The sequence below is a fragment of the Gymnoscopelus braueri genome (genome assembly GCF_963280865.1).
Source record: "Gymnoscopelus braueri genome assembly, chromosome: 16".
NCBI lineage: Eukaryota > Metazoa > Chordata > Actinopteri > Myctophiformes > Myctophidae > Gymnoscopelus > Gymnoscopelus braueri.
In genome coordinates this window covers 4,732,012-4,746,441 of record NC_137616.1, presented here as the reverse complement: position 1 = coordinate 4,746,441, position 14,430 = coordinate 4,732,012, and the positions used below count along the sequence as shown (strand labels likewise).

General features: G+C 40.7%; 1 protein-coding gene across 1 annotated transcript in view; it reads right to left on the bottom strand.

Moving 5' to 3' along the window:
- vash2 (vasohibin 2) overlaps nucleotides 1–7,299 on the bottom strand; it is a 51,350-nt gene extending 44,051 nt beyond the window's left edge. Inside the window, 1 exon segment of the mRNA XM_080452357.1 lies at nucleotides 6,151–7,299. Coding sequence (XP_080308483.1) covers nucleotides 6,151–6,546 — 396 coding nt within the window. The 5' untranslated portion in view covers nucleotides 6,547–7,299.
- Nucleotides 7,300–14,430: the final 7,131 nt, after the last annotated feature.

Genomic DNA, 14,430 nt, shown 5'->3' with positions numbered 1-14,430 from the left:
ATGAGCCAGAGCCCCAAAATTGAGCCAGATATTGAATATTCCCTCGTTAAAAACCTTTGAATCCAACATCTTAACAAAATGAAATAAGTATGTTGACTCTGGCTTTGTCCAATGTTGATTCTGGAAAGTTATGCAAATTTGGGCATATTTTCCTATGCCTAATTTGCATATTTAAATATACAATTTCAGAAAACTTGTAATACGATAAATCATTGTCTTCATGTAAGTAATCAACTCAGGAAGTTTCATTATGATAACTCTTTTTTAAATGTTGTAATTTTTTCACCTGTCATGTACGTATGGGGAAAATAACAAAATGTGTGATAACCATGAAAAAGCTGCTCCTGTGGAAAGGTTATCATATAATTATTTACTCGTATTGACCCTATGAACAATTTAATATAGGTTTGGTTTTGCCCACTCTTTCGATAATCATTGCTCAATTTTGGGGCTCTGGCTCATGGACTTATAACTTCAGAGTAGAGAAGAAAAGTCTTATATAGTGGAAATATTCTTTACATGACAGGAGAAAGAAACAGATGAGAGAGAGGGAATGGGGGAGGGAAGGAGAGAGAGACCAACGGAAGGAGAGAGCTGGGTGTCATATTTCCTGCTGATATCTTTAGAGCAGGATATCCCAGGGCTTGCCCGTCTCTCTCTCCTCTCTCTCTCTCTCTCTCCTCTCTCTCTCTCTCTCTCTTCCTCTCTCTCTCTCTCTCTCTCTCTCTGTTCCCCCCCCCCCCCCAACCCATTTAGACCTGAGGCCGATTCTACACATGTCTTCTAAAATCCTGTTGCTAATGTCAGTGGTGCTCAAACTTTTTCACATCAAGGACCCCCAAAATGATATGTATTTGGCCACGGACCCCCATCTCAAAATCATTTTGTTCCAGGGACCCCCCAGAAGCAAAGATTTGAGTTACAAATATATATTCAAAGATTTGCACAAATGTTTCACTATTTAAAAAAAATAGCAGATCTACAAGCTCATAGCGGCACTCGGCTCCTGCTGCTATGTGCATGACCTCACAAAACAGAAGCAGGCAACACCTACCTACAGCCATAAAAAGCCTGAATTAAAAGTAAGTAAAAAGTGGATGTAAGTAAAAGTAGATGTGAAACTTTAGAAGAGATGATGTCTCTTATTACAGTATGTTATTGGTCAAGCTAGGTATTTATAAAGATTGCTATTTTAATTTAGCCAAATGGAGGCATAGACCATCACCACACATCAAAAACTGCACACATAGTGACTTCATATTAATAATTCAAGATGGACAGAGACACCGTCATTATACTGTTGTCTCTTGTTTTATATTAACTGCGTTTGAATAATGATAGATCACGCTGGTGTAACCTATGAAGAAACATCTTTAAATCCTTTAAAAATACATTTTTTTTAAAAAACAAAAATAAACTTTGACTTGACTGTAATGCAACTCTAATGGAGAAGTTTGTCAATTACTTAGAGTGAATTCTATCTAGTATGTATTAATACCTGCCTGGCAAGACAAAATAATAATAAGACAGTTTGCAAGTGCACCATTTTGTGTTAAACAAGAAAGGGACTTGAAGGATTTGGGAAGTGAAAGGCTGCTATTGTTTTCTGCTGACTGCTGTCTAAAGGTAGCATTTACACAATTCGAGCATTTAGCTGAACCTCTCATCTGGTGATGTACAGCATTGGTTGTCAAAGTGGGGTCCGGGGACCCCGAGGGGTCCTTTGAAAGGTTCCACAGTGGTCCCAAATTGTTAATACAGCATCACAATCATTTTAACCACTTTATCCATTTATATGTTGGCTATTCAAAAATAGCAGATCTACAAGGTCACAGTGTGTCAATTCGTGCCGAGCTGTGAGCTTGTATATCTAATATTTTTTTTTTTTAAATGAAATTTTTGAATATATATATTATTTTGTTTACACAAATCTTCTCTTCTGAATCAGAATCAGAATCAGAAGACTTTATTGCCATGACATGTAGACATGTTAGGAATTTGGTTTGATGCAGTGGAGCGCAGTTTACAACAGGACTGGTGCAAGACAGGACAAGACAGTGCAAACCACATCATAGTGCAACAACAAGTAATACATAAAGATAAATATGAGAAGTGCCAAAAAGTGCCAAAAATATCAAGTGTTCAGTTAGGACAGTCCATATAGTTCTCTGAGGTCAGGTCAGGTCAGGGGGGGGGGGACCAGCAGCATTCAGTAGCCGTATGGCCGTGGGGAAAAAGCTGTGTGAGTGTCGTGCCTTCACAGTCTTTGGTGACCGCAACCTCCTGCCTGAGGGGAGCGGGGCAAAGAGACCATGTCCTGGGGGTCCCTGGCACAAAAAAAATTCAGATGTAGGGGTCTGCGGCCAAATACATATCAATTTGGGGGACAGGTGGAGGTTGATGATGCCTTTCTCAAGGAATCATCTGCAGGAATGGAGATGGAGACACTGTTTTGGGTATTGAGTTTGAGGGTATAAAAAAACTAGCCTTTTGGTCAAACTGTTTTATCCTGTTTTATTTGGCTGTTAGATATCCAGAGTAACACCAGTTATTTCTCCAGAAATTATCCACTATTCCCAGATTGTAGAGGACGGATTATTCGGTACTGCTGTGCTGTGCCGAACCCAACCCTTCTATTGTGAATTAATAGTGGCCTGGAGGGCTGGCAACATGGCTGCTTGGTTGAGCGACTTCAGTCCAATAACGATGCTGTGGCACACGCCTAACATTGCCGGGGATTTTCTCTAGATATATGGCAAGTGAATTACTGTGAAGAGGTTGAATAATTAAAGTCCCATTTTGAGGCCTTCTGTTCAACAACACATCTCTTGCTCTTTTTGTGCCTTGCACACACATATACGACACACACATATTGACATACAGTTTACACAAACGCACACATACGTGTTCAATCTTCCCTTCTCAATCGCACTGTGACACTTGGCTGAGACATGTGTACACCAACCAACCAGTCCCCACAAACACAGTTCAACCCAGGAAAGACCCTGCTAACAGCGCTTGCACCTGTCCATGATCACCCCCCCCCCCCCTCTCCCTCTGAAAATGGCACAGTTAGCCTAACTAATATCTAGGCCACTGTAACCCCGAGTCAAGTTACATATCAACAATACTTTAATGGACACCGCACCGCACTACACTGCACTGCGCACATCCAGCCATTTATCTCTAATACAAAAGCATCAATGCTAGGCTCTTTTTCAGGAACCGCCTGTTACTCATCCATTAGGGGTGTCACAATACGCCTAATCCACGATTCGATTTTCGATTTTAAAGTCACGATTCGACTCGATAAGATTTTTATTTAATTTAAATCGACTTTTGATTTGTAAATAAAAACACTTGTTTCTCAATGAATAACTTTTATTTGAATAATAACAATTATAAATAACAAATGGGAATTCCAGCACTGAAAAGGCTTGCATGTCACCCCGACTGCGTTCATTATTTCTTGAGCACGACCCGCGGGTTGAATTATGCGGGAGTTTGGACTTTTTACTGGACAGATGGGGAAATGAAAGGTAATGCAGACTGGACTCTACAACGCAACACTACCAGCGGTTTCTCTCTCTGTCAACTCGTCTGTGGCTCCATTCCCTGTCGGAAGAAACAACAGCGCCTTGTGGCTTCCATTGGACGTGCGCATGTGCGGTAATAACATAATAGTAGCACGAGAATTGCGATACGGCTTGTAACGTCAATTTCGATTCATTTTCAATGTACCAGTGACCTGGACCTGTAATCATCCATACACAATACCATTCACACCTGGACCAGTATTCTAATCATTCATACAATAGCATTCACACCTGGACCAGTATTCTATTCATCCATACAATAACATTCACACTTGGACCAGTATTCATTCTATTCATCCATACAATAACATTCATACCTGGACCAGTATTCTATTCATCCATACAATAACATTCACACCTGGACCAGTCTGCTACTCATCCATACAATAACATAAACATTCACACTTTGTTCAGTGCAACACCCTTTCTACTGTTCTTTCTACTGTTTCCACCAACTGCATTTCAGCAACTGGGTGCTTACTGCTAAAGGGAAATACCGATACCACCATCAAGTCTTGTCATTGTCTATTCACAGCTTCTTTGGCCATATACATCATACATAAACATAAACCATTTTCTATTCATTACTTTGCATTACGTTGGTGGTGCAAACTTCTTTTGCTGCTGTGCTAAAGGTAAATGTTTGTTATAGTGGAGCTGATATAAGTGCCTCACGCCAGACAGCTTTCTCACTCGTGGTGCAAACTTATTTTGCTGATATGCTAAGGTAAATCTTTGTTATACTGGTTTTACAGTAGCCTTTAGCCACTAACTAACTTAAATACACGCTCTGTGCTGCTGTCTCTCTAAAATTCTCTTCTTTCACTCTCTGCTGTTTATTCTATAGCCTGCTATCCTTTCCCTTGCATTTTATTAATTTGCACACCCGAGTTTGGCTTTGTTTGGCCTTAACGACTGAATAATTAAGTCAATGTTGGCCAAACCTCAGTGGTACTTTATTAAATCAGCACTTTCTAAATGCATTAAAATGCAACGATGTAACTCTGAAAGGCACCATAAAGTTCATTGCATTGGATTACCTCTCTCAATGGCTTCCTGAAAATCAAACGAGCCATGGTATGTTTTGGAAAATTGTTGGCAGTAATGTCAAGTACCCTGTGACTGAGTTTTAGTCAGTTGGGCTAAACATGCCAAACCGCAATTTACTAATGACATTCCTTGTAGTGCCTTGGTCAACGGCACTGTAATGGTAATCACCAACATACACCATTACAACTGGCTGGACACTGAGTTCAGTAAACACAAACAAACTGAATTATATGTGTTTTCAACTCCAAATTAGAGACAAACTGTAACTGAAGTCAGCTTGGATCCCGTTATTTTCCCCTCTCTGTGTGTGTGTATGTGTATGTGTGTGTGTGTGTGTGTGTGTGTGTGTGTGTGTGTGTGTGTGTGTGTGTGTGTGTGTGTGTGTGTGTGTGTGTGTGTGTCACTGTATATGGCAATTTGCGAGAAGAGAAGTTGAGCAGCAGTGTGTCTGCATAGTGCATACCAGTGACACACACGCGCGCGCGTGCGTGCGCACACATACGCGCGCGCACACACACACACACACTCTCCCAAACAAGTCCCCTTTAGGCAGCCTCTCAGTAAGAGGAAACCACCTTGACTTGCACCCATCCATTCTGCCCCTGTTCTGTCAAAGTTAACAACAATAATAGCAATGGCATTGACCATACATGTTATTCTCTTCAAGCCTTCTCTGTTTGGTCCTGTTGTACCTGTACACACAGTAATACAACCATCTGTGCTCATCTTTTCTCAAAAAGCATAATGAACAAACTCAGAGTCATCAACTCAGTGTCACTGACAATTCAGCATTTAAGTTACAGCAAGGGAGATGATTATGAGTCTCTGAGTATTTTGGCCTTAACGACTGGTTGTTCTGGTCAGTTGTAAGTAACAATGAAAACCAACCAGGCTTGTGTTGTTAACTAATGCATTCATCTAGTCCAGGGGTCTTCAACAGGGGGTCCGGGACCTCTAGGGGGTCCTCAGTGTTACTACAGGGGGGCCACCAAATCTTTGTGTGATAGGATTTTTTATTTTATTTTTACATTAACCTCTTGAACCCTAGCATCCCCATATTCTGAGGGAAACATTAGCCAAAAATAGCAGATCTACAAGCTCACAGTCACACAGATCTACAAGCGCACAGTCACAACACCTCACAGCTTGTAGATCGGCTATTTTTGGCAAAGAGGTTTGGTGTAGGGGGGGAAAGCACAGACGAAGTCCAGAGCCAAAGGTCAAGTTTACTAGTATTGAGGATTGAAGTGGCTAAATGTCTGAAAATACACATTAACATGAATCCAATACAAGAAAAGGTTTAACCTGCAATGCAATTGTATACAATTATAAGTATAAGTCCTTGCTACATATCTCTCTATCTCTCAGCTAGGGGGTCCTTAGCCTGAAAAACGTTGAAGACCCCTGATTTAGTCTGTTGTTGGTCCTCTAAAACTAACCCTAACCTTAGTGGGGGAACATAGAACCCGGGGAACATAGGGATGATGACCCCAAACTAACTTACTTTTGGAAGGTAGGCGGCGTTCCTGATCCTGTCCACCATCTCGGGTCCCTCGGGGTGCACCACCTCCACATGGGTCCACATCCTCTCCCAGGTGGGCCCCTCGATGGGGAACCCCGTCCGGTTGACGTAGAACAGAACCCCGCCGTCCTTCTCCTCCTCGTCCCCCGGCGACCTGGGGCCGTTGTTGGGCTGCTGAGGAGGAGGAGACACCGGGGACCGGAGCTCATGATGATGATGATGATGATGATGCTCCCCGGTCCTCCCGGGCGTGCTGCAGCGGAGCAGGCAGTGGGAGCTGGTGCTCTTGGACCGGCCGTGCCTGCTCAGCTTCGCCGACGAAGTCCCTCCGGTGCCGGTGGTGGTGGTGGTGCGACTCGGGGAGTTGGGTCCGGTCATTGTTGTTGAGCTGACCACCGGTCCAACAACGGCCCGGCCCGGGGAGGGGGGTACGACCACCAGAGCTAGGAGAAGAAGCCCGGCTTCAGATAGTCCTTGTGTTGTCACGGTGGATCAGAACATGTTGGTCTGAAACGGAACGGTCCTCTGGTCTTCACAGAGAGAGAGGGGCTCAGGGGGGGAGACCAGACCACCAGACGTTGCCTCGATACGGGAGAATGAATCAACACTTGGAAATAGCACGGGAACACATTCTGTTTTGCATCATCAAAAGCTTCATGCTTTAATAGGAAGGAGGTTATATTTAAACAAAAAAAAAGCTGGCACCAATGCAGCAGCAGAATGATTCCAGCCGTGGAAGAAGGAGAAACAGAAGCTATCCAGCAGCAGCCCTCCTCCTCCAGTCCTCTCCCCGGGGGTTTAGAATAGTGTAGCTACCGTAACTTGCTCCTCGAAAGGATCTTCTAGCTCTCTTTGCGTTGCTTGTTACCTGCCGGGTCTGCCAGGCTCGGTGCACGAAACGTTACAATAGAAGAGAATAGAAAGCGAGAGGAGACTGTGCTGTAGTAGAAGACTCAAAGGCAACTGGACGAGGATTTAAAAAAACAGTGATGTTGTTCACGCAGACCGTCCCCGTTCATACCACGGGAGTGTCGTTCGTTCCCGTTGTTACCGTTAGTGTTAGCGAGGGTTTAATGCCACTACCACTAGACACTAAGTTCACCCTCCTGTCCTCCTCACACTGCGGGGGCCGCCGCTGCCTCCCTCCTCCTCCTCCTCCTCCCACCAGCGACCACCAAACACAGCCCTGAAGATCAGCCGAGCTACAAAGCATTCCAGTGTCTCTTCTTCAGCCTACATGATGGTGCCTCCGTATCGACGGTCTCATCATGTTGATTAAAAAAAACAAAGTGATTATTAATCCATGTTGATTGTTGTTGCTGCTCAGGTCAGGATGAAATCGATCCCCCCCTTCAGTCACTACAATGTTATTCTGTGTGTATGTGTGTTAGTGTGTGTGTGATGAGAATGTGATCCCCTCCTCGCCCCGGCAGCCAGCCAGCCACCACCCACCGACGTTGGGCGGCCGCCGATGATTGGTCGAGGCAACAAAGAAGGGCGGGCACGGAAGCGTTCACGCCGTATATGGAAGCGGTGCTGCCGTGCCATTGGTCGCTTTGGATGGACGGAGGCGTCAACAAGTGAAGATCTGCAACAAATAGCATCTTCTTTTCTTTTTTTTTGCCCCCTGTTGGAATTATGTAGGCTATCTATTGTTGCTGCACATCCGTTATAGTAGCCTATTAAAGATAGATATGAAATGAAAAATAGAATAATTGTGTAAATAACCTAAAATAGAAAGACAGCGTTGTTTATTCATAATATAATATTTAAACACAAAGTTAGAGCAACAGTTCTGAAAACTGATGGGCCTTATATAGCCTAATTCTGTGTAAAACATTAGTAAATAAAAAATAGTTATAAGTTTATCATTCCATTCAAAACAACTCAGCTAACAGTATTGTTACGCTAAACGATATTGTTATCTGAGTTACACAGAGTTATACACAAGTTATACACTGAGTTTCTGTTACACAGTGCCAGTTCACTCAGGTTGCATGACTTAGTTATAGGAAGAGAATACATTATGGAAATCCAAACATATTTAAACCTTTCTCAATTAAAAGCATAAATCTGGCTATTTCCTGGTTTCAAGTATTTATTACACCATTTAAACTAATTATGCTAATGACAAAGGTTGCATATGGCAACTTGGCAAGATAATAATGTCTGGACATGTAAACATAGACTTATAGTCTATGAGAGTCTAAGATAATCTCTAAATTGAAAGGGTGAAAAAAATGCAGTTATTTCCTGATTTCTATTATAATTTTATAAAATGTATGCAAATTATGCTCATGAGGAAAGGTTGCATGACTGCACCTAGATGCATTTCTGGACACCACAAACATGGACTTTGACCCTATCACCTTTCTAAGTTAACTAGAAGCAAAATTATAGCCATTTCCAGTTTTTGGCCAATAATTAACTAATCATGCAAATTACGTAAACTAACCCCAACAGGAAAAAAATTGAGACATCTTTATTTGACTTTTTTGGAACCCCAATAGTCAAAATATACCATTCAACAAAAAAAAATAAGTGAAAATTATGGCCATCACAATTTGATTGATATGGGCCCCCTGAAAAGTAGGTGTGGCCAATTTCATGGCCAGGGAGTCATTTTTACAAAAACTATTGGTTGGCCAGCAACCCCCAAAACTCATAATTAAACATCCCAAAAGCTCATATTCTTATTTTCCCAGGCCCTCTGGATACCCCAACTTTGATTGCCTCCCACAAAGTTTCCTCGAGGAGTTGGGTTGGAACTAATTAATTGAGAGAGGTGTTAGTAGACACCTTTGAACACATTTGTGAAGAAAGCTATTGGTAAGCATTTATTTTCCAGATTGGTCAAATTAAAGATTGGTTTTAGATCCTATCATAATCTTTTCAGAAGGAGATCTTTTTGGTAGGTTAAGAGACTTTGACCGGGGCCAGTTTGGAATTGCAGCCTCCTGAAGGTGATTCTTTAGGGCAGTTTTGAAAGTTAGTAGGGTTTTACACTCCTTTACTCCTTTGGGTAGGGCATTCCAGATTTTTGTTGTATAGCATGAGAAAGAGTTCATTCCCTTGTTTGTGCCAAATCTGGGTTGAACATGATCAGTGGAGCTGCCTCTGGTGTTATGATCGTGGACTTCATTTACGTTTTGGAAGTATTTTGACAAATACAGGGGGATCCCAATGTTGTGTCGAATCTTGTAGACCAGGCCCAAAGCAAGTTGCCGTACTCTGTCCTCAACCCTGAGCCATCCAACCCTAGCAAAGAGCAGGGGTTAGATGGGTTGTATGATTGAGGCCAAGAAGTAGCCTTACCAGTTTGTTTTGGGATGTCTGGAGCCTTGTTTTTAAGGCCTTAGTGGTGTTGTGATACCATGAGAAGCATGCATAGTCGAAATGACCTTGGATGAGGGCCCCTGCGAGAATCTTCAGGGTATCTTTACTGACTAGAAAGTTGATCCTGTACAGAAAACGTATTCTTTGATTGACCTTTTTGATGACTCTTTCTGCCATCTTATCACCAGAGAGGTTTGCCTCCAAGATGGAACCCAGGTAGGTCATTTCCTCCTTTCTTGTGATAACATCGTCACCCGCTTTGATTGTGAAGCTCTCAGCCTTGTTAAGGTTAACACTAAACCCAAAGAGAATGGATTCGGTTTTACCCAGGTGTAATGATAGTTTGTTGTCAGAGATTGATTGAGATGATTGCTGGAATTTGTTTAGTAAGCACTTTCCAAATGTGTAGATTATTTTATAAAGCCGTACGTGCAAATCAGTAGTACCATCTTACATCAGAGATTCTATAGATTTCATCAATAAGATCTCAGAGATAAACAATGTGAGTGAAAACTGCCTTGCTCAAGGACACATCCACAGGAACCACATGAACCTTGATGGAAACACATACTGGAGGATGAGGAAATAGAAATAGTTTCACAGGACATTCAAAGCAACACGTATGAAACAGCAACACATACTGTGTAAATACATTAGGACGATCACCATAATATTAATAAGGGACAATGATAGGTTCAAGTCAAATCTATTGTGTAGATAATACAATCCCTTTCCTTTGAGGAAAATGATGGACGTGAGCTAAATATATAAGCTACATTAGAATGCTACTGAATATAAATATATAAGCTACATTAGAATGCTACTGAATCAGCTGCATTAGAAGGATACTGAGATGTTTGCTTCAGCAACATGGAGGTTTAGTGAAGGAATGGGCTTAACTTTGTGGAGACAATTCATTTGCCTATTCTACTAAAACACAAGGAGAAATATTTACAATCAATCATGTTATGCTATGTAATGCCATGACATCATCTATGATTGATGGGACATCAGTCGTTCAATCCCTTAGTTGGTTTACTACGTACCCTGGTGGACAAAAAGCTTTTTACACTGATAAAACCTTTACACAATATCACACCAAACAACCTATGGTTACTAAGAGGATGAGTATTGATCCAGGGTGGTGGAGTTTACTTGTCACAAAAAATACAATAGTAAAAAAAGAAAAGTGAAGTTGGTTGGTATATTTTGGAAATTAAAAATCCTTGTTTACAACTTCTGGAAAACAAGGAACATCTGTTAACCAAGATACTCTTTTGTTACAAAAAAATTATATAAAAGGGGTTTACACAATAATTTTGTCCTGACATTTATTTTTCTATCCACCCTGCATGGTGGTCTGTGCTTGTGAATCCCAACAGAGCAGGTATTAACTGCTGTGGTCAATGTTGAAGAGGTTGTCGATACTAGTACTGCTAGTGTCCAGCAAGAGCAGTGGGGACCTTTACAGTGGCGTAAGTAACTGTACCATCATCAGAATTATTTTGAACCTATAAAAATAAAATAGAATGTAAACAAAAGCAACATATCCAAACACAATAACACGATGTTAACGTTACGTATCACATGTACACCACACAACACAAGATGACGACAAATGCAACACAACACACAGATCAACACAATGCAATTAAACAACACACATCGCAAAACACCCAGTGAGCCATAGTCGGATATTAGCAGCTGGTTTTTGTTTGGACCTAATTTCACCGGGCTAGAATCTGTCTATATTGTAGACCGAATCTAGCCGATTGAACGTATCCATTATTCCATAATTATTATTCTTTTTTTAATAATTTTTATCCCACGATTTTGTAACCCTTATTTTTGTGATCCTGGGCGCTACACTCCCCTCACCAGCCTAGGGAGGCCAGGGCCGAGCTCATGCTTCCTTCAATGCATGAGAGCCAACTGACCTTCTTGTCACCTGACAGGGAGGAGTTTCCCTGGTTGGACGTAGCGCGTGGAAGGAACACGTTATTCCAACCAGTTCCCTTCCCCTCCATCAGGCGCCCCGGTTGTCATGGGGGAGGCGGTATAGCGACCAGGATTACTACATGTTTTTGTGAGGGTATTAACTACCCTGAGAGACACGGGGAGAACATGCAAACTCCATACAGAGTAGGCCCTTTCGCCAACCCCATAAATATTGATTACAAAAACTACTGTAAGTTGCACAACTGATCTCCAATTATTGGACTAAAATAATTTGAATAGTTATTGATCAATAATATATAGATAATAATAGATATTGTATATTATTGATCAATGGCTATTCAAATTATTTTGTTTAGAAGTGATTAGAAAAAAGTATAAAGTATAACGGCAGTTTGCACTAATGGCAGTCGAGAACAGTAGCCTAAATCAAAATAAACTGACGTGATATGCACACTGCATCATATGACAGGTCCTTGAAGGGGTACCAGGGGGTCCCCAGCAAAATTAGTTAATATAGTGTGCAATCATTTTATACTTTGGCTGTTCAAAAATAGCAGATCTACAAGCTCATACAGCGTTCACCGAGGGCCGCGCTATGAGCTTGTAGATCTCTTATTTTTTTTAAATCCCTGGCACAAAATATTTTTGATATGGGGGGTCCGCAGCCAAATACACATCATTTTGGGGGTCCTTGACATGAAAAGGGTTGAAAACCTGTTCTATGAGGAAACATCTGTCAACGAAAAATAATAAGTATACTGTTGGCGCAGCAGCCATACCAACAAAGGTCTAGATAGCCTATGGATTTCATTTAAATTTAACCTTCAACATCAAAAATAAAATACACAAACTTTTCAATTATGACTTTTGTTACAGGTTTGGTTAAAATATCAGCCACCATTTCTGTTGTTGGACAGTATTCAATAATAATGTTTCCATCACTAACTGCAGATCGAACAAAATAATATTTGATGTCAACATGTTTACACCTTTGACGACACACAGGATTCAATTGCCCCTTGGTTGTCCTCAAAGATTGTTACTGGTGCATAGTCATTTCCACTGTCCATTCCTTTTAAAAACTGCACAAGATAAAAACTTTCCTGTGTAGCAGCTGCCAATGCCATATATTCTGCTTCACATGTGGATAAAGCAACTGTAGGCTGTTTCTTAGACTTCCAGGAAATAACAGGTCCTGTCTGACATAGACAGGTGCCTGACTAAAACAGTACCCAGTTGTGCTTCGTCTGTCATTTTGATCTGCTGCCCAATCAGCTTTACTCACAATATGCAACAAGTTTTAGTTTTGAATCACTTCTCTTGTAACACAACTCCTGGTCTGCAGTTCCCTTCAAGTATCTTAAAGGGGAAATCCACCCATTTTCAATATTTAACTATGTCATTAATATAGCATAAAGGAGTTGTGTGGAAATAAGAAAAAATTAAAAAAAAAATTAACATTGCAAAAAAATTTAACATTGCAAAAAAATTAACATTGCAAATTACACTGTGATGACTCATCATGGTGTAATTTGCAATGTTAATTTTTTTGCAATGTTAATTTTTTTTGCAATGTTAATTTTTTTTAAATTTTTTTCTTATTTCCACACAACTCCTTTATGCTATATTAATGACATAGTTAAATATTGAAAATGGGTGGATTTCCCCTTTAACACATCGCTGTTACCATATTGTGCTGTTCTTTTGGTTCGGATAAGTGTTGAGACAACTTACTGACAATAAAACTTAGATCAGGTCTAGTACATGTCATTACATATATCAAGCTGCCTACCACTTCACGATACCTCTTTTGATCAACAGCTTCACCTTCAATGTCAAATTTTTGTTTATACGCACATGGAGTCGATCTTGCCTTGCAGTCAGACATGTCAAACCTTTGCAATATTTTCATGATGTACCTTTTCTGGTTCATCTTTATTTCACCATCTGTCTGTGTGAAATCAATTCCTAGAAAGTTCTTAAGTTTGCCAAGATCTTTCATCTTAAATTTGGCTCCCAAAATGTATTTTACATTTTGGATTGTTTGACTGTTGCTTCCTGCAATGATAAGATCAACCCATTATCAAAATAATCCTTTCACCTTTAGATGTTAGTTTACTGTAAACACAGTGGTCAGCCGGATTTCGAATAAAACCATTTTCACTTAGAAAAGCATGCAGCATTTTATTCCAATTCCGTTCTGACTGTTTCAGACCATACAGTGATTTGTTAAGTTTACAGACCAGTTTCTCCGGCTTCTCTGACTTAACCTCAAATCCTTCAGGTTGTTCCATATAAAACTCACAATATATAGGAGCATGTAAATAATGTTGTTTTAACATCCATTTGATGCAACTCTAAATCATGTTGTACTGCGATTTGCATTAAACTACGTACGGATGTCATATTTGCAGTTGGAGAAAAGGTTTCCTTATAATCAATCCCAGACACTTGACTATAGCCTTTTGCTACATACCTGGCTTTGCATGTTTTTACTGGGTTCTCTTTCACTGTGTAAACCAGGGGTGGGCAACTTTGATGATGAAGAGGGCCACTATATTTCCACACTCACTCCAGAGGGCCACATTGCATAATAGTGTCGGGCCATTCTATGTCACACAAAAGCAGCAAAAACAGCCGAGTTTTGAGCTTGTAGATCTGCTATTTTTGCTACTTTTGAATTGGAATCCTGTTTTTTTTGGGGCTATTTTTAGATTGGAATCCTGAAAAGTTACATTTTTATATAATTTCAAATGCATTTAGTTATACTTATGTTAACTTTATGAACTTAAATACAAATACATTGGATATAAAAAAGACGAAAGGAGAAAAGGGTCATGTTTGCATGTTTGGAATTGTAACAGCTGAAATTAATGTTATATCAGTATTCCGATATTAACCTGCGGGCCGCATTAAGTGAAGGTGGGGGCCGCATGTGGCCCCCGGGCCGCCAGTTGCCCATGTATG